Source organism: Triturus cristatus, chromosome 1_2 (assembly GCF_964204655.1).
Source record: "Triturus cristatus chromosome 1_2, aTriCri1.1, whole genome shotgun sequence".
NCBI lineage: Eukaryota > Metazoa > Chordata > Amphibia > Caudata > Salamandridae > Triturus > Triturus cristatus.
In genome coordinates, this window is record NC_140580.1 from 1,153,405,382 (window position 1) to 1,153,426,834 (window position 21,453).

At 51.6% G+C, this 21,453-nt stretch overlaps 1 protein-coding gene across 6 annotated transcripts in view; it reads right to left on the reverse strand.

Moving 5' to 3' along the window:
• The window catches only part of PRRC2B (proline rich coiled-coil 2B), a 714,633-nt gene that overhangs the window by 574,132 nt on the left and 119,048 nt on the right, over window positions 1-21,453 (reverse strand). For all 6 annotated transcript variants that reach the window (XM_085613949.1, XM_085613945.1, XM_085613947.1 and 3 more), the window contains exon 6: window positions 6,528-6,671. In XM_085613949.1, the coding sequence (XP_085470075.1) occupies window positions 6,528-6,671 (144 nt within the window). The remainder of the gene's footprint in view (window positions 1-6,527; window positions 6,672-21,453) is intronic.

The window sequence follows — 21,453 nt, forward strand, 5'->3', positions numbered from 1 at the left end:
CTTTTTGAATTTGTGGGATTATTTCTTGGAGGGTACACATTTTGAAGCATTGTGTTCGTATGAACTTATTTAGGAATCTTAAGTCCACGATTGGTCTTAGAGTATGATCCTGTTTGGGTACTAGGAAGTATGGCGAGTAGTTTCCTTTGAACCATTCTTGTGTTGGTAACTTTTCTATTGCCTGTTTGAGGTATAGCTCTTTGATCTCTGCGTTTAACAGGGTTGGTTCTGCTATGGTTAAATGTTTGTTTTGGGCAGATTTGCAGGTGGTGTTCTTTTGCGCTCTATGCAGTATCCGTATTTTAACAAATTTAATATCCAATTGTCTGTTGTGATCCTTTTTTATTGTCTGTGGAAAAAGGATATCCTTCCTCCCCCCCTCCCACTGGTGTTTTGAGTGGGTCCTTTATCGGGATTAAGTCAGTTAAACCCATTTCCTCTTTCTGTAGAGGATTGGCCTCTTCCTTTGCCATTGCTTCTTCCTCGAAAGGGCTGCTTTTGTTGTTTGTCAACCTTGGTAGCTTGACTGACTGTTGGCCCATTTGTTGGTTTTGGTTCTGTCCTTGGGATTGTCGTGGCATTTGCTGCCCTTGACCAAAAGGTGCCTCTACCTGTGGGCTTTCTGCCACTGAAACCTCTTTTGAACGAACCTCTTTGCTGTAGGGCCCCCATTGCCCTTGCAGTTTCCTTGTCCTTTTAATTTGCTGAAGGGCTTCATCCATTTCCTTGCCAAACAGATTCCCCAGTGAACGGTCTGTTAATGATTGAGGTTTGAACTTCCTGCTTGAAACCAGAAATTATGAGCCAGGCGTACCTTTTGAGGATGGTTCCTGTGCACATTTGCCTACTCGCAGTATCCGCTGCATCTAGAGCTGACTCTAGGCAGGTGTTAGCCACATTTTTTCCTTCTTGTTCAATAGATGTTGCCCTCTTTCAGTCCTCCTCAGGGAGTTTGTTTAGCAACTCATCCATCTCATCCCACTGCTGGTGGCCAGATCTATTTAGCAGTGCATTGGAGTTAGCGATGAACCACTGCGTTGCTGCCTCCTTTTCCATTGTTCTCCCCACCATATCCATCCTTATACTTTTTTTCTGGTGAATGCCCGGTGTTGGAGACTGCATTTGCTCTCCTTCTGGCAGTGGGGACAACGATTGAGTCAGGTACTGTACTTCCCTGAATTTATTTAGGGTCCTTTGAGGAAGGTTTATACTTTTTCTCCACCCTGGGGGTTACCCTCTTCTTTGAAGCGAATTCTTTGAAGTCTTCTTTGCCTTGATCGAGGAAACTGGGCAACATAGGTAGATACGGTTTCCTTTTGTGGCAGGTGCTGGCTCTATATATAATGCACCAAAGTGAGGTAGTGTGTATAGAGTCCCCAAAGGTAGGCAGATGTTAAAATTAGATAGAACCTTACTCTCTAATAGTGGTAGCTTGGTCGAGCAGTAAGGCAGTATCAGAGGACAGTGTCACGCATTTGATGTACCCACTCAGTCAGCAAATTAATTCACACACTCAAGAACTGAACTCTAGGCCAATTGTTGTATAAAAATATACTGTTTATTTTTAGAACCAAACAAGCCTGGTACAGGTAAGCATTAAATACTTTTCAGTAATAAGTTACTGGATATAGAACAGTTGAAAAATGCAACAGGAATTGTACTTTGTTTGATTTACAGGGGAGCAGTAGTATGCAACACTTCGCAAATACAGTACGTTGCAATGAATAGGCATTTTCAGCAAATTGCAGGTAAGTTACTTTACGCACTTTTTACGTTACTTTTCTAACTCAGTGCTGGATACCTAGATTCAGCACTGGGACATTTCCTAGAAACAGGTAAGTAATTAAGTTTTGGTTAATCGCATGATTTTTAAAGAATATTTTCAGCTTTCAAAACTCCACACTTCGAAACTTTTTGGAGCAGTACATTGAAATGAATGGGCTTCGACAATAAATTGCAGGCAAGATACTTTTCGTGTTACTTTTCTAACTCAGTGCTCAATACCTAGATTAAGCACTGGACCTTTTTCTGCAAACCGGTGAGTAAACCCGTTTGTTATTTGTGCGATTTTTAAAGAATATTTTTAGGTTTCAAAACTCCACACTTAGGAACTTTTTGGAGAAAAAGTGTCAATGTTATCCTATGGAAGGTAAACAGGTTAACGGTTCACAGGTAAGTAATTGATTGTGGGAGTTAAGATCCTGGGGTTAGACTCGGGGGTTTCCCAGGGTCAGTGATGCACTGTTGCACCCTCAGCAGCACTAGGGCGGCCGGGTGCAGAGTGTTGAGGCCCAATGTTATCCAATGGGGGATAGGGGGCCTCCGGTTGGTGGCTGCTGGCAAGCAGGCCACTGGGTTGTGGGAGCAAAGCTCCTAGGGTTCAGCTCAGGGCAAGTTGGGGACCAAAGTAGCACCAAAGAGGCACCCTCAGCGGCACTAGGGCGGCCGGGTGCAGGGTGCTGTTTTGAGGTCGGGGCCCCGTTTTCAATGGAGAACCTCCGGGACAAAGAAACACTGCAGGCTCGGGGACGAGGATCTTCTGGGTGCGACCACCACTTCGAGGGGTAAGTTGGGATATCGTGGGTTGGTTAGGCACCGTTTGGTTGGGCACACAAGGCCGTGGGGCGTCTGGTGCAGGGGTGCCTTTGGATGTCGGATTTCTTACCTGCTCTGGTCGTGGTAGGGGGGGCCCTCTGGATTGAGGCTGCAGGTGTCATCTGGAGGCGGGTCAGGATCGCCAGATCTCGGGTCAGGATCGTCAGATCTCGGGTCAGGATCGCCGGGGGGCCGCCTCGTGATGTTTTCCACTCAAGCTCCGGCCGGGTTCGGCGGGTGCAGAGTGGGCTGGATTCGCGGTCTCTGGCTGGCACCAGAAGCTGCAGTTCAAACAAATCCTGTGTTCACGGGAGAAACTGTCCGGGAAGTAAAGGCAGGCAGGTCCTCCAGGGTTTTTGAGTTTGCTGGCTGCTGGACACACCGGGATTTCGCAGGAGCAGGTTCAAGGAGAGACAGGCCTGTAGGGCTTGGGCCAAGTCAGTGGGCGTCGTCCTCTTGTTAGCTCTGCACGGCTCTTCGTCCTCCTTTTCTTCTTGTAGGTAGGCTGGATCTGAAGGAAGGTTCAGGATGCCCCCTAAATACTACATTTAGGGGAATTACAGGAAGGTAAAGGGCAGGGACCAATGGGTCCCTTCCATGGGGTGGGTACACCCCCTAGCCTGTCCCTGGTTGACTGAGTTCCCCCATCCTCAAGATGGCGGGGACTCAAGGTTGTGCTTCACCTCGCCTCCCCCACCTTAGGGGTGGAGTTGGCAGAGGTGGGAACACCTCTCTTCCTCACTTGTTTTTCCCACCGGTTCTACCGGCCAAAGTGGGGGGTAGAACCAGTGGGGACCAGTTGCTGAAAGCAGCAAATGGTCTGTAGACGCTCACAAAAGGTGGCAGGCCTTTGAAGCTTTTCCTTCGGGAACCCTGCCCATGCTGGGGGATGAGGTTTGGCACCTCATCCCAGGATGTGCATTGTTTCAGGCCCCCCAAGAGCAGGAGCTCTCGACCCAAGGGTCCAGAAACTAGGCAGCCACTCAGTCAGGTCACTAGAAGTTGGTCGAGTTTCAGGGGACATCTCTAAGATGCCCTCTGTAGTGCATTTTACATTATATCGCACACTGGCATCAGTGTGGGTTTAATGTGCTGAGAAGTTTGATACCAAACTTCCCATTCTTCAGTGTAGCCATTATGGTGTTGTGGAGTTCGTAATGACAAATTCCCAGCACCTTATACTCTTAATGGCAGCACTGCACTTACAGTGCCCAGGAATGGGCTTGGGCACTGTAGGGGTACAGGGCTCATGCTCATGTACCCTCATCAATGGCATAGGGCACCCAGCTTGAGGGGTGACTGATGTATGCCAGGGCAGTGGTTTGTGGGCATGGCACACAGGGATGTGTGCCATGTCGACTCTTCACTTTGTTCTGCACCAAGGTTGATGTGTGGGGTATGCACGCGTGCATGTACGCGTGTGTGTGTACAGGGCCTCTGAGGGTGGCACAATACGTGCTGCAGCCCTTAGAGGCCTTCTCTGGTCACAGTGCCCTGGGTACCTGTGGTACCATTTACCAGGGGCTGACATGTGGCCAGAGATGCCAATTGGGTTTAGGCTTCAATGCAGTTTTATTGAAGGAAAATAGGCCATGGTTACCCGATTAGCAGGAGACCAGGGCGCACTCAGTCAAAGAACATCAGCAATTCAGCAAAAAGTGGGGTCATACCATGCAAGAAAGAGGGCACTTTCTCACACCACGGCTTCCAGTAAGAAACATGTGCCCCCCTTTTCTGCCTCTAAGGGTACATCAAACTGATTAGCTGCCCTCTTTACAATGTCATTGTAGAAAGCAATATCAATCTGGGTGGAAGCTTTCAAGGGACAACAGCAAATCTCCTCTGCTGGGCCCTCGGTGTCGCGGTCGTTCCATGCATCCTCGGAGATGTCCTCTTCCTCCGATAAGTCTCCGTATTCCCCGGGGTCTTCAACTCGTGGTTCTGGTGTTGGAGGGGGATTCGAAGATACCTTCCTCTCCCTCGGCGTCTTCAGCCTCTTCGGCGTCAACGTTCTCCGGTTCAGCAGCCGTTGTCTTAGGGATTCGAAAATCCTTCAGTGAGGCGTCAAAATCCTTTTTCTTTCGTATGGGCGTAGCCATCTCCTCCTCGAGTCTACTCCTTTTGACTTAGAGGGCCCTCTCGGCGTCGGAGACCGGAGATTTGTTTTTCTTCCCAACGTCAATGTGTGTCTTCGGCGGTGTTGTGCCCTTTTTTGCAGGTTTTTTGTCGACCCTTGGCTTCGGTGCCTTCAGCGATTTACCCTTCTCTGTAACCTTTGGTAGGGTTCCGTGGGGTTCCTTTAATCGCGGCTGACCCTCGATTGCTTTTTTGCTCAGCGTCGTGGCTGCCTTGGGAGTCTTATGCTTGTGGCCCTTCGGTTCCGACGTATCTTTATGAGGTCTTACCTTCTCTGGCTTCTTTTTCGACTCCCTCGCCTTCTCAGAGCAGATGTTTTCGGAGTCCCTTTCTAGGATCTAAACGTCTGATCCTTCATGTGTCGACTCGGCTGGACCTCACTGCTCTTACTAGTTGATAGAGAAACCCAGGTCCCTCATGGAAGGTTTTTGTCTACTGCGTCATTGTGGTGGTGTGCCTGCCTTTGGTTTCGGCGTGTCCCGAGCGTCTTCAGCAGGAACGCTGCGCGGGCCTCACAATCCTTGTCCTGATGATCTTCGGGCAGGCAAAGGTTGCACGTGTCGGTTGAGTCGCGTTGTGCGTATTTCTGGTGGCACTTAAGGTATAATTTGAAAGGGGTATTCTCCAAGACATCTACCTTGCCATTTGTGGACCAGAGTTGACCTCTGGGGTTTGAACGGCCACTCTGCTCCTGCCTCTTGCTACGATGTCTGTGATCTATTAACTTTCGTTGTTCTTTCGGTGATAATCTTTTTGGAGATTTTTTAGGGGAAATAAAAAAAACTTTATTCAGAGTTGCCGGTCTTGCTTCCAGACCCAACTGCGGGGAAAAAGAATCTGAAGATGGCCACCAAGCACGTCGACCTCCAGGATAAAGTCTAACGTCACAGGGGACGTACCTGGCACCAAATGGTGGTCGACAGCTACAAAAATAAAAAAATTCCAGACCCAACCACTAGATGGCAGAATGATGCACAGCATGTGAATACAGATAAGGAGTCACGCTGCAAAACCTGCATATTTTCAAGATCAGATCTCCGATACAGTTTCTATGTTGGACAGGCAAGAAGCTGGTTAAAAAGTTTACTTTCATTTCTGTTTAAAGTTTTATTCATCAGTCACATGCATCTAGTGCAGCACTGCAAGTTTGAATGAGTCTCAAGTAAACAGGAGTCCAGTTGCATCAATTATCTATGCAAAGTGGGGTGCTAGATACCTATGGGGTGGGAGATAGTTTAAGGAGCATAGTAGGCGATATGTATTGGTGTGCATAAGTTTCAGGAATGGTAGCAGTTCTTGCTTGTGTTAAAAGGATGTGTGTTGTCTTTTATTCCCTCTAAGTAAGGAAGGCGAGGTGTAATTTAGATGAATCCCTATGATTGGATGAGTGAGGCATGAGGATATATGTCATCAGTTTTCGGCATGCTTTAGCCTCTGGGAGAACCCGAGAAAAAAAAAGAATCTTGTACGTGTTGGATCTGGCTGTGTGTATCAGACAGTTTTAACTAGGAGTTCGGGTCGCTTCCACATCAGACCGGAAGTTTCTCCATTACATAAACAAAACGAGTTAAACCAGAAAGGTCACTACGGCAAAGAATTAGACAATTGCCTTATTATATGATAATTAAGAGATCATATTTCCAAGCGGTCCATTATGGCTCAAATTATTTACAGTAAAGTATTTTCAAATGGCCAACTGCTTGAAATCGAGGTTACAAAAAACACTATTCAATATATACAAGAAGCATCACTATATTGAGGCGGTCAATGAATAGGAAAACACTAGAGGTGCTTACTTTGGGGGCGGAGGCTTGGTCCGGGCCCATACGACGGATCGAAGACGCTCTTTTCTTTGCAAGCCTTGTCTTGCTCGCCAGCTGCTTTCAGCGTTGGAAATTCCTCGGGAGAGAAGGACAACGGTCGGTTTGAGACCCTTGAACCTGTAAAAATAAAAACCAGCACATCAATGATACGATTAGAGGAGCTGCAGGTGGATGTCACTTAGGAACATGCATAGCAAATGGAGAATAAAGGGAGTCCAATACTTTAATAAATTTACTGCATCTCATCAGGGATGATAATCAATAGCTGTCCTTTACCTCTTATTTTGATAAGCTTCATTCTTCATCACCCCATGCAAAAAAAGTTTATTATTTTTAAGCTTCATTCTTCATCACCCCATGCAAAAAAAGTTTATTATTTTTTTAACAGGGTTCTGCAGAGTTTACAAATGGGCCACTGCAGTGTCCCTTGAGGGTACCCATCTGAATGTACAGCATTCAAAAATGTTTTTTGAAAGCACCTTTAAAACATGAACTGACGAAAAGAAGTCCAACTGACATGACCCAGGTTGGTCATATTATTAACATAGAAGCCAACCAAGTCTTTCCCTTTTTCATTGTCCACCACAATGACTAGTGATGGGCATACAAAGGAGGCATCATGTTTCAGATCTTGTGCTTTCCAGGGTCTTCAGTGTGAGAAAGTGCCATCTTTCTTGCATGGTATGCCCCCACTTTTTGCTGAATTGCTGAATGTACTGTGACTGAGTGTGCCCTGGACTCCTGCCAATCAGGTGCCCAGGGCCTATGTTCCTTCCCTAAAACAAACCCAAATTGGCAAACCCTGGCCACATGTCAGCCCCTGGTAAATGGTACCTTAGGTACCCAGGGCCTTGTGACCAGGGAAGGCCTCTAAGGGCTGCAGCACTCCTTGTGCCACCCTTAGAGGCGCCACACACACACACACACACACACACACACACACACACACACACACACACACACACACACACACACACACACACACACACACACACACACACACACACACACACACACACACACACACACACACACACACACACACACACACACACACACACACACACACACACACACACACACACACACACACACACACACACACACACACACACACACACACACACACACACACACACACACACACACACACACACACACACACACACACACACACACACACACACACACACACACACACACACACACACACACACACACACACACACACACACACACACACACACACACACACACACACACACACACACACACACACACACACACACACACACACACACACACACACACACACACACACACACACACACACACACACACACACACACACACACACACACACACACACACACACACACACACACACACACACACACACACACACACACACACACACACACACACACACACACACACACACACACACACACACACACACACACACACACACACACACACACACACACACACACACACACACACACACACACACACACACACACACACACACACACACACACACACACACACACACACACACACACACACACACACACACACACACACACACACACACACACACACACACACACACACACACACACACACACACACACACACACACACCCTTTACAGGCTGAGTGTTTGGGTGCAAGACAAAAACAAAGTCGACATGACACACATCCCTGTGTGCCATGCCCATCACCTACATTGCAATGGCATACATCAGCCACCCCTCTAGCTGGGTGCCTTATGCCAATGGTGTGGGCACAGGAGCAGGGTCCCTGTGCCCCTACAGTGCCCAGGTCCATTCCTGAGCACTGTAAGTGCAGTGCTGCCATTTAAGAGTACATGGTGCTGAGAGCTCGTCAAACACGAGCTCCACAGCACCATAATGGCAACACTAAAGACTGAGAACGAATAGTTTACCTGTCGGTGTAGTTTTGCAACTTGAAGATCTTTCTGGATTCACTATGCTGTGCATTATTCCGCGATCTTGTGGTTGGGTCCGGATTCGTAGTCTTTTCTTTGTTTTTTTTTTTTTTTTTTTGTAGCCCAGGTGGGCGTCGACGTCCACCATTTGGTGCACCTCCCGTGACGTCGTCGTGCTTCCTGCGGAAGTCCCACCTTTGGGGCGCCATCTTCGGGTTCTTTTTTCCTTTCTTTTTTTTTTTTTTAACCCTAGGCGATTGATTAATCCTTCTTGTCCATTTTTCTGTATGTTTTCATTTCTTTTGATCTTTTCCATTTTACCCCATCTTCCTCCAGCCTCATCTTCCTGGCGGAGGTGGGTGGGTTCGCTAGTGAATCCAGAAAGATCTTCAAGCTGCAAAACTACACCGACAGGTAAGAAACTATTCGTTTTGCAGCGTGAATCTTTCTGGATTCACTATGCTGTGCATAGACTTTGTAGCGGTTTTGCTAATTCTGTGGCGGCTGGGTGGTAGATGAGCGTTGGTCGTTGAAAATGTGCTGAAGCACCTTCTGTCCAACCTGTGCTTCCTTGTTCATCTGAATGTCCACGCAGTAGTGTTTCGTGAACGTGTGCACAGATGCCCAAGTTGCCGCGAGGCATATGTCCTGGATGGGCGTGTTCGCCAGGAAGGCCACGGTGGCCCCTTTCTTCCTTGTGGAGTGAGCCTGCGGCCCCTCCGCTAGCTCCTGTCCAGCCTGTTTGTGGCAGAATTGAATAGTGAGGGCAATCCACCTTGCGATGGTGCCCTTAGTCACTGGCCTACCCATGAAGCTAGTAGCAAAGGACACAAACAGCTGTTTCGACTTCCTGAGTTCCTTGGTTCTCTCAATGTAGTGCATCACCGCTCTTCTTGCGTCGAGGGTGTGCAGGGCCTTTTCTGCGTTTGAAGTCGGGTTTTGGAAGAAACTTGGTATCTGAATACTCTGATTCATGTGGAACGCCGACACCACCTTGGGCATGAAGTGTGGGTCCGTTCTCAGGACTATTCTATCCTTGTGAATCTGAATGTAGCGTTCCTGCAGCGTTAGTGCTTGAAGCTCGCTCACCCTGCGTAGTGAGGTTATGGCCACCAGAAAGGCCGTTTTCATAGTCAACATCTGCAGTGTGGCCTTGTGAATGGGTTCAAACGGTGCCTTCATGAGCTCCGTCAGGACCACATTCAGATTCCATGCCGGCGGCGGCAACCTTTTCGGGGGGGCCATCCTTTTGGCTCCTTCCATGAATCTCCTCACCACCTGCGAGCTGAAGAAACTTCCACCTTTTTCACCTCTGGTGTAGGCCACGATTGCCGCTAGGTGTACCCTTAGTGAGCTCGAGCAGAGGTTACTCTTTAGAAGGTGTGTGAGGTACCTCCGTACTGTTGAGTCTCTTGTCATTCTGTTTTGCAGGCCCTTTTTCCGGCACCACACAGTGAACCTCTTCCATTTTGCGCTGTAGCATTTGTGTAGTTGGTTTCCTCGCCTCCCGTAGCACTCGCATCGTGCTCGGAGGCAATCTTAGGTGTGCGAACTCTAGGTCTTCAGGAGCCATGCCGCCAGGTTGAGGGTCTCTGGCTCTGGGTGCAGGACCTCTCCGGTTTGCATTGAGAGCAGGTCCTTCCTCCTATCGAACCTGTATGGGTTGCCTTGTGCCATTTCTTGAATTTGTGAGAACCATGTCTGCCTCGCCCACTGCGGAGCCACCAGGATCAGTCATGTTGCTGGTTCTGCACTTGTCGAGCACTCTGTGCAACAGGGGTATCGGTGGAAAGGCGTAGGCAAATGTCCTCGACCAGCTTATCCATAGGGCATTTCCCTTGGATTGCTGATCTGGTTGCCTGGACGCGAAGCTTTGGCATTTTGCATTGTGGCGTGTTGCAAAAAGGTCTATTGTGGGAGTCCCCCATCTCCGGAAGAGTTTCTCCGTTTCCTGGCCATTGAGCTCCCACTCGTGTGATGCTGAGGTCTGCCTGCTTAGCCAGTCTGCCTCCACATTGTCCTTCCCCGGTAGGTGAATTGCCAGTAGATCTATCCTGAGAGGTATGGCCCATCTCCACATCTCCTGAGCTAGGGATGAGAGTGGGAACGACTGTGTCCCCCCTTGTTTGTTGATGTAGAACATCGCCGTGGTGTTGTCTGTTTGGACCAACACCCTCTGGTTGAACAGGTGTCTCTGGAATGCCTTCAGGGCTAGCAGGATTGTTTTCAACTCGAGGTAGTTGATATGGCGGACCGCATCTGCTGGAGCCCATAGACCCCTCACTCTGAGGTTGTCCATGTGCGCTCCCCATCCCTTCTGCGATGCGTCCGTGGTAATGGTCACTGTTGGGATTGGTGGCGTCAGGCTTCTCCCTGTTGTTATGTTGTCTCTGTTCCACCAAGCTATCTCCTCCTGCACTGCGTGCGTAACAACCACTAGATCCTCCCAACTTCCGTTTGCTTGTGACCATTGCTGTTGTAGCCATTCCTGGAATGGTCTCATGTGCAGGCGTACATTCGGCACCAGCTGGATACAGGACGCCATCATCCCCATCATCTTGCTCACAGCCCTCACTGTCAGAGCTCGCCCCTTCTGGTAGAGCTTCGTCTCCTTCAGTAGAGCATCTGTCCTCCTGTCGCTGGGCACTACTGTACTGTTGCGGGAGTTGATCTTTGCCCCCAGGAAAATCTTCACCTGTTCCGGTTCGAGCGATGATTTTCCCCAGTGGATCGAGAATCCCAGATTCGTGAGGGTGTCTGTTACGAGTTTTGCGTGCCTCTCGCACTTTTCGCGTGTGTTTGCCTTGACCAGCCAGTCGTCCAAGTAGGGGTAGACATGTATTCCCTGCCTTCGTAGGTGTGCCGCTACCGCCGACAGGCATTTTGTAAAGACCCTTGGTGCTGATTTTAATCCGAAGGCCAGGGTTGTGAACTGGTAGTGTTCCTGTTCGATGTTGAATCTTAGAAGGCCCTTGTGCCTTCTGTTTATTGGGATGTGAAGGTAGGCATCCTTGAGGTCCACGGTGACCATGAAGTCCCCTTCTCTTATCTGTGGCAGAACCTCCTGCAGTGAAGTCATTTTGAACCTTTGCGTTCTGATGAACTTGTTTAGTTAACGGAGGTCCAGTATGGGTCTGAGGTCTCCGTCTACCTTCGGAACCACGAAGTAGTTTGAGTAGACCCCTTTGTTGCGTTCTCTGAACGGCACTGTCTCTATGGCTCCCTTTTGTAGGAGTTTCCGCGTTTCTTCTGTGAGTATTGCCAGTTCTTGGGCCGATCTCTGTCTTCCCTTTGGTTTCCTGTTTGGAGGTTTTTTCTCCAAATCTACGCAGTATCCGTACTGCACAATGTTCCGTATCCACTTGTCTGTGGTTATACGCCGCCACTCCTGAAGGTAGAACCCCAGTCTTCCGCCTACTGGAGTCGTATGCTCGTAGGCTCTTGAATCTTCTCTTCCCCCTGATGACACTTTTTTGCGCCTCACCCTTGGGGTCCTGACGAGGGTAGGCGTCCTCTTGCGTGCTGAGTCACTTCGACGAGGGCTGTTCGCCCCCTCTCCTCCTTTGTCCACGTCCGTTCCCTCTCCCGCGAAAGGACTGGCCCAGAGGTTGATATTGCCAGTTTTGCTTCTGCTGACCTTGTCCGTGACCTTCACCCTGCTGACCTTGTTGGAACGCCTGGTGCGACGTCCCCTGCTGGCTTCCTCCCCTACCGTAGGGTCTCCGAGGGATTTCCTCGCCTCATTCCCCTCAGCTGTAGGGCCCCCATGGACCTCGCCGTCTCGTTTTCTTTTTTCAGCTGGGTGAGCTTCTCGTCCACTGTTGCTCCGAACAGTGTCTCTCCGTTGAAGGGGGTGCCAAGGATGTTGTTCTGCACTTCCGGTTTGAATCCCGAGATTCTTAGCCATGCATGCCTCCTCTCTGTGACCCCTATGGCCATGAGTCTTGCTGAAGTCTCTGCCCCATCCAACGCCGTCTTTATACAGGAGTTGGCGATGTTCTTCCCTTCGTCTATCAGGTGAGAGGCTCTCTGGCGGTATTCTTCGGGGAGGTGCTTTACTAGCTCCCCCATCTCATCCCAGTGCTGGTATTGGTGTCTATTGAGGAGTGCATTCGAATTCGCCATGCGCCAGTGCATTGCGGCGTTCCTCGACCTTTCTTCCTGTGAGGTCAATCCTCCTGCTCTCCTTACCCGGAGGTGGGCCCGAAGTTGCTGGTACATTGGCCCTTCTCCTGGCCGTGGAGGCTATGATGGAGTCTGCGGTCACGCTACCCTTGATGTAAGGGGGGTCCAGGGAGGAGTGCTTATATTTCTTCTCTGTCCTGGGCGTGATCGACCGGCAGGTCGCAGGTTCCTTGAAGGCTTCTCTCCCCTGAGTCATCACGCTTTGTAGCATGGGGAGGAACTGGCTCCTTGTCTGGATGGGGAGCAGTGTCTCGACGAGAAAATCGGCTTTCGGTTTCTCCTCGTCGAGTTTGACGCCGAAGGCCATTGCTGCGCTCCTGACCACCATATTGTACACCCCGATGTCGTCGGGTGGCGAAGGCCTCGAAGGGTACGTGTCCACGGGCTCCTCCGGGTTTTCGGTGTCGAGATCGTGCCATTCGACATCGTTGCTGGTAGATGCCGCCGATTCGTAGAACGACCGTTGGTCTTCTTCCTCGGCTTCTCCCTCATAATAGGGCACTTCTTCCTCTTCGAGATCCCTTGTCAGCCCTTCGGCGTCGAACTCTTCTTCGACCTCACCGACGTCCGCCGATGAAACCGTTGGAATCGTGAATTCCTTCATCCTGGCGTCGAACTCCTTCTTCCTTTGAAGGATGTTCTCCATTTCGGCCTCGAGCCGCCTCTTCTTTTTCTCCATCTCGGAGATGCTTTCGGCGTCGACCGCGGGTCTTTTCGATGAAACTTGCGTCGACGTCGAACGTTCTTTCTGCGTCGATCGGCCCGTTTCATGGGATGTTTGACGACCCTTGCCTTTCGGCGTCTTTCGGCACCAGGGAGTCCTTTTCTAAGGATCCGCTCGGCCTCTTGTCCGTGGTTCCCGGCGTGGTTTTCGGCGCCGGGGCTCCCTTCGTGGACTTTGACTCAGTTTTTCTCGAGTCACCCTCGTGTTTGAGGTACTTTCTGTTTTGCGCTCGACGATTCTCTTACCTCGTCTTTTTTTCTTGTCGGTCTCTACGACCGTGAAGTTTTCGGCTGTCTCGGCGACGTTGTCCTCGTCGTCCGTGGAGAGGCCCAGATCGTAGAGCGTCAGGGGCTTCCCCTTGCCATCCATGTTGGCGTTGGCTCTTCTCTGTCGCTCTCTCACCCTGAGAGTCTTCGGCGTGAAGGCTGAGCAGGCGTTGCAGTCAATACTCTGGTGATCGACCGGTAAGCAGAGGTTGCAGACCGGATGCTGGTCTTTCTGCGCGAACTTGTGGTGGCAGTTTGGGCAGAACTTGAATGGCGTCTTGTCCATTGCGCTCAGGGCCTCTGAGCGTGCATTCTCCAAGGCCGTCGAAGAAAAAGGGCGCTGGTCCTCTTTTCTTCGCGCTCCTGATGAAATCTCTTCCTTTCCTGATATCTTCTAGTGATTCTATCGACGAAACTCGCTTTTCTTCCTTCTTCCTCAGAGTGTAATTCTGGAGCTTCCCGATGACGATCCAGACCCAACGGCGGAAAAAAGAATCTGAAGATGGCGCCCCAAAGGTGGGACTTCCGCAGGAAGCACGACGACGTCACGGGAGGTGCACCAAATGGTGGAAGTCGACGCCCACCTGGGCTACAAAAAAAAAAAAAAAAAAAAAACAAAGAAAAGACTACGAATCCGGACCCAACCACAAGATCGCGGAATAATGCACAGCATAGTGAATCCAGAAAGATTCACGCTGCAAAAGGCTCTTTCATGTTAACGTTCCTTAGTGATAAATATACTAGAACCAAACACAATCCTCAGAATTATTTGGGAATGAAATTTGGGACCTATGGAGGATAGCAAATGGCAAGGAACCGTGGCAATGCCTTGGCCTTTCCATATCGTAGGTCAATCTAGCCAACTTAAAACCTTCATAGGCTGAATTATAATTCGAGGAGGATGGGGAACAGGACGCCTCCACATGCACTCACTACCATACACATTGTTGCATGGTACTGTCACAAAATCCAATAATGCTGAAGAGAGATATAGAATGCATTACTGGAAGCGGTAGATCAACCCATCAATCTTACACAGGAAATAGCACTATTGAGGATCTGGGTGGCTCCAGGTGTAGACGCACATTAATAGGATGGCGATGCACTATTGTAAAGAGGTATATAGCAGGAAAATGGAGGTCCGAATCTCACACGTCAATTCAAGAAAGGATAACCAGAATGGGGACTGTTCTGATGGAAAAAGATCTATAGGGCCCAGGGCTGAAAGACGTGAAGATCTAGGAAGATTGGTGGGAATGCTCCGAAATTAGAAATTCATAGATACTAGGATGAAAAGGCGAAGTCCTACCTAGCTAAAACCCAATGATGGTGATGTGCCACTAAGCTCAGTGCTGTGCCCCTGTCGTAACAGTTTTTCCTACTCTTGATTGACTGACACAGGTTGAGCCTCAGTAGAATGTCTACCTTAAGCACACAACGTCCCCATCACATATACATTTCAGAATGTTCTTTTCTTCTCCTCCTGCTTCCATAATCTTCCTTCATTTGGGAGGTGGAAAGGCTGTATATGATTCTATAAGAGCTTCAAGCAACAAAACCAATATAACAATTTTCTTTGGACGCGTGAAGATGGAAAGACCAAATGGCGTAAACATTTTGCCATGTTGTTTTGATTACCCCACCTGAAAGAAAGACTGGTATTATTTAAGCTATTTTTTATAATAATTTGTATTGGTCTTTTTTTTGGGGGGGGGGGGGGGGGGGTATTAATTGATGGATGCTATGCTGTGCTGTATTGTAATATTCGGTATGGAGTTTTTAATAAAAATATTTTTTTTTAAAAAAGGAAGCGTGAAGAACAAGTTACTTACCTTCAGTAACGATATATCTGTAAGAAACATTAGTTAGTTAGATTCCTCACCTTAGAATATCCCCAGGCGTCAGGCTGGATTCAGAAAGATTTTGTGTCAGCAATACCCTTGTGTGTCGCTAGGCGTAGTCTACGGCTCCGCCGGGATGACGTCGTACTTAGACGCTGCCCTCGCGCGCGGACGTTAGTTCTTGTACATAGCTTTCCGCACCAGGTACGCCGAGCCATGCAAAAGACAGACACTGGTGACAAGAATCTAGGGCCCTGAAAGGGATGACCTTAACACTAGATATCGGGTCGCAGAACGGGGAGGATGGGTGAGGCGGTGAGGAATCTAATGTTTCTTACAGATATATCGTTACCGAAGGTAACAAACTTGTTCATCTGAAAGAAACACGTTAGATTCCTCACCTTAGTATAGATACCCCAGCAATACCAACCCCGGGAGGTGGGTCTGCGAACCAAGATCACACCAGGAAGTCCTGGCGAACAGAACGGCCAAAGAAGCAGTCTCCCCGGACTTGGCTGTCCAGGTAATAATGTTTGGCAAACGTGTGCAGCGTAGCCCACGTTGCTGCCTGACAAATGTCCTGCAAGGGGACTCCCCAGCCCAGGGCAGTGGTCGCCGCTGTGGCCCGAGTGGAATGGGCCCTCAGCCCCACAGGAGGTTCCCTTTTAGCTAAGGAATAACATCCCTTGATATACAAAACGACCCACCGAGAGATGGTTCGCTTGTGCACCGCCCGCACCTTCTTAGCGCCCACGTAGCCAACAAAGAGTTGGTCATCTATCAATCAGGGCACTTGTAAAGCGCGGTACTTACCCATGAGGGTCTCAGGGCGCTGGGGGGGGGGGGGGGGGGGGCGAAGAGCCAGGTCGTGAGGAGCTTTCTGAAGGTGAGTAGGTCTTGGGTCTGTCATAGGTGGGTTGGGAGGGTGTTCCAGGTTTTGGCGGCGAGGTAAGAGAAGGATCTGCCGCCGGCGGTCGTACGTTGGATGCGGGGGACATCTGCGAGGGCGAAGTTGGCGGAGCGGAGCTGGCGGGTGTAGAAGCGGAGTCTGCTGTTCAGGTAGGCTGGTCCGGCGTTGTGGAGTGCTGTGTGTGTGGGTGAGGAGCTTGAAGGTGATCCTCTTGTCGATGGGGAGCCAGTGCAGGTCTCTCAGGACGGGGGTGATGTGGATGCGGCGGGGGGGGCGTGGACGATCAGTCGGGCGGAGGCGTTTTGGATGCGTTGTAGCCGCCGTTGGTGTTTGGCTCTGATTCCTGCGTAGAGTGCGTTGCCGTAGTCCAGTCTGCTGCTGACGAGGGCCTATGTCACTGTTCTTCTTGTTTCGGTCGGGATCCATTTGTAGATCTGGCGGAGCATGCGTAGGGTGTTGTAGCAGGAGGAGGAGATGGCGTTGACTTGCTTGGACATGGAGAGGGAGGAGTCTAGGATGAATCCTAGGTTGCGTGCTTGGTCGGTTGGTGTCGGTGCTGTCCTCAGAGCGGTCGGCCACCAGGAGTCGTCCCAGGCTGAGGGGATGGGTCCGAGAACGAGGACCTCCGTCTTGTCAAGAGTTCAGTTTCAGACGGCTGCTCCTCATCCAGTCGGCGATGGCCTTCATGCCCTTGTGAATGTTGGTTTTGGCGGTGTGAGGGTCCTTGGTGAGGGAGAGGATGAGCTGGGTGTCGTCGGCGTAGGAGATGTTGAGGTTGTGGTGGCGGGAGACTTGTGCGAGGGGGGGCCATGTAGATGTTGAACAGCGTCGGGCTGAGGGATGAGCCCTGGGGGACGCCGCAGATGATGTTGGTGGCTTCTGACCGGAAAGGTGGGAGACGGACGCTCTGGGTTCTGCCGGAGAGGAAGGACGTGGTCCAGTCAAGGGCCTTCTCTTGGATTCCGGCTTCTTGGAGGCGTGTCTTTAGGGTGCGGTGGCAGACCGTGTCGAATGGGGCTGACAGGTCCAGGAGGATGAGGGCTGATGTTTCGCCGTTGCCCAATTGGCGTCTGATGTCGTCTGTGGCGGCGATGAGGGCTGTCTCGGTGCTGTGGTTACGTCTGAATCCGGATTGGGACAGGTCCAGGATGTTGTTGTCTTCGAGGTGGCGGGTCAGTTGGATGTTGACGATTTTCTCGATGACCTTTGCCGGGAACGGGAGCAGGGAGATGGGTCAGAAGTTCTTGAGGTCCTTGGGGTCCGCCTTGGGCTTTTTGAGGAGGGCGTTGATTTCAGCGTGCTTCCAGCTTTCCGGAAAGGTCGCTTTTTCGAAGGAGATGTTGATGACCTCCCGTATTTGGGGTGCGATGGCCTCGTCTGCTTTGTTAAATACGTGGTGTGGGCATGGGTCTGACGGAGATCCTGAGTGGATGGAGTTCATGATCTTGCGTGTCTCGTAGTCGTTGGTGTTGGCCCAGGAGGTCAGGCAGTTGGCGCTGTTGGTGATCGTGGGGCAGGAGAAGTCGTGCATCGTTGGTGCGGTCGTGGAGTTGAAGCGGTCGTGGATGTCAGCGATCTTGCGGTGGAAGAAGATGGCCAGTGAGTCGCACAGTTCTTGTGAGGGCGGGATGTCGTTGGCGCTGGAGTCGGGATTGGAGAGTTCTTTCACGATGCGGAAGAGCTCTTTGCTGTCGTGTGCGTTGTTATCCAGGCGGTCTTTGAAGGAGGATCTCTTGGCAAGTCTGATGAGGTGGTGATGGCGTTCTTGTGGGCTGCGTGGTTTTCTGGCGTTAGTTTGTGGAGCCATTTCTTCTTCAGCTTCCGGCAGGTGCGTTTGGAGGTCAGGAGCTAGTCGGTGAACCAGGTGGCTCTCCTGCTGGTGTGGCTGTAGGATGGTCTCTTGAGTGGGGCGAGGGTGTTGGCGCAGTCGTCGATCCACTGTGAGGTTGCAGGCTGCAGCGTCAGGGCAGGTGGGGTGATAGGTGGGTTCTGGGCGAGGGTGGTGGTCAGCTGGTCTTCGGTGACTTTGTTCCAACAGCGGCGTGGCAGCTGTTGGGTGCGATGGTGCGTGGTTGGTTTTTTGAAGGTGAAGTGGATGCAGCGGTGGTCGGTCCAGTGGGGTTCGGAGGTGTGGTCGAAGGCAACGTGGGTGCTTGTGGAGAAGACTGCGTCCAGCGTGTGGCCTGCGGCGTGGGTGGGTGCGGTGACGAGTTGTCTGAGGCAGAGGTTGGCGAGGTTTTCGTTCAGAGTGGCGGAGTCAGCGTCGTCGTTGTTCGAGGTGGAAATTCAGGTCCCCGAGGAGGATGTAGTCCGTGGAGGCGAGTGGGTGGGTGCTGGCGAGGTCGCCGAACTGTGCTCGTGGTTCGGGGGGTCTGTAGATGAGGGTTCCTCTGAGGGTGGTGTTGGGGTCGGTGTGGGTCCAGAAGTGCAGGTGTTCGGCGGTGTTGAGGGTGTCGTCTGCGTGGGTGGTGACCTGGAGGGTGGACTTGTAGACGATGGCTATTCCTCCCCGATGCCATTGGCGCGGTCCCTGCGGGTGATCTTGTAGCCGTCTGGGATGGCTATAGCGATGTCGGGTGCCAAGAAGTCGTTCCACCAGGTCTCGGTGATGAAGGCCACGTCTGGGGCGAAGGCGTCGAGCAGGTCCCAGAGCTCGACGGCGTGTTTGCGTGCGGAGCGGGTGTTGAGTAGAATGCAGCGGAGGTGGTTGGGTCCAGTTCTAGGAGGTTTGGTGGGTCTGTCGCAGGTGAAGCTGCAGGTGCGGCAGGAGAAGGGTCCGTGGGTCCGTTTCGGTGCGGCATGGAAGCAGGTGTTGTCGGCCGGCGTTGAGTGCGTGGAGGGAGTCGACGTCGTATCCGAGTCTGGCGTCGTGGCGAGCGTGGGGTCCAGGGGTTCTGGCGTTGGGCGTGGTCCAGGCGCAGACGGGCTTGCCTTTGGCACGCCTTTGGGGGGCCAGTGGCGCGCGTCCGCTGCACGGCCTCCATAAGAGGGGCTGAGGGAGGGGCAGCTGGGAGGCAGAAGCGGGGTGGCGAATGGGATGCTCGGGGGCAGGGCCGCAGGGGAGCAGCGGCGGGACACCAGGCAACAGGGGGAGGGGGAGGGGGTGGCAACCAAGGCAGTGAGGGGAAGGGGAGCGGGGAAAAAAAACAGCGGGAATCGCCGATCAGGGAGTGGGAATCAGAATCAGGCAGCAGGCGAACCAGAGCGGCACTCAGGGGGGCAGCGCGGTGGCTGGGGAGCGATCTAGCAGGGCAAGGTACGCCAGGAACGGTTTGGTGTGGTCCAGATAGGAGAGCACCAGTTTTGGGTCCAGACGGTGGAGCCTCTTCCTCTTGCGAGGGATGCGGAAAGAAGGTGGGCAGGGTAACAGACTGGCCGATGTGAAAGGCAGTTACCACCTTGGGGAGAAAGGAAGGACGAGTTCCGAGAACAACTTTGTCCGGATGGACGGAAAGGAGGCTTAGAAGAGAGCCTGGAGCTCACTCACCCTTCTAGCAGAGGTGATGGCAACCAGGAAAGCAGTCTTAAGAGTCAGAAGACGAAGGGGACAATTATGAAGTGGCTCAAAGGGAGCGCACATCAGATAGGTCAATACTGGATTCAAATCCCACTGAGGCATTACGAAAGGGACAGGAGGAAACATGCGAGTAATGCCCTTAAAGAATAGAGAAACAGGGAATTTAAAAAGAGAAGGCTGATCAGGAAGCCTTAAGAAGGCAGAAATAGCCGAAAGGTAAACCTTGAGGGTGTCCAGAGCAGAGCCCTGCTGGGCCAGGGAAAGAAGAAAGAGGAGAACCTCAGAAAGAGGGGCGGAAAGAGTATCTACAGCCTTTGCTGTGCACCATGCCACAAATTTGTTCCACCTGCAGGCGTATACCGATTTTGTGGAGGGACGCCTGGCTGCCAGAACAACATTACAGACTTCTGGAGGCAAGTCAAATGGCATCAACTGCTGCCGCTCAATCTCCACGCATGGAGGTGGAGGCTGGAGAGGTTCGGGTGGAGGACCGTCCCCTGCTGCTGCGACAGAAGGTCCTCTGCAGAGGCAGACAAATCGGGGGATTGATCGATAGACTGAGTAGCTCAGGATACCAGTATCTTCGTGCCCAATCCGGAGCCACAAGGATGACTTGGGCCCGGTCGCGCCTGATCTTCAGCACTCTGGGCAGAAGTGGTATAGGCGGAAAGGCGTACAACAGACCGCAACTTCACTCGCGACGAAAAGAGTCTCCGAGCGAGTGCTGCCTTGGAAATTCTAACGCGCAGAACTGCTGACATTGCGCGTTCTCTTCAGTGGCGAATATATCTAACCAAGGCTCTCCCCCCTGTCGAAAGAGGCCTTGCGCCATGTCCAAGTTCAGACGCCATTCGTGATACATCATGCACCGGCAGCTGAGTTAGTCTTCCCAGGCGTTCAGAGAGCCTGCCAGGTGTTGAACTACCAGGGTGATGCCCTGATGTTCCAGCCATGTTCAGAGGCGCAGAGCCTCCTGACAAAGGGTCCATGACCCCACCCCGCCCTGTTTGTTGGAATACCACATGGAGGTGGTGTTGTCCGTGAACACCTGCACTACACTACCCCAAACAGAGGGAAGGAATGCCTTCAGTGCAATCTGGATCACCTGCAGCTCCAGTAGGTTGATATGGAGCCGGGACTCCACCAGAGACCAGAGGCCTCTGATCTCCGCCTCTCTCATGTGGCCATCCACCCCCCACCCCCCCCAACTCAGGAGGGACGCATCAGTCACTACTGTGTCCTCTGGTTGGGGAAGGGAGAGGGATCTGCCGCTGACCCAATCGCGGTCCTTGAGCCACCCACTGCAACTGCCGTGCAGTGCCCTCTGCGATCAAGACATGGTCGGACAGGTTGGCCCGATGCTGGGCCCACTGAAACTTCAGGTCTCACTGCAGAGCCTGCATCCACCACCTGGTGTGAGGTACCAGCAGGATGCAGGACGCCATCAGACCCAGAAGCCGCAGCACCAACCTGACCAAAACCCGGGAAAAAGGCCGAAAGATC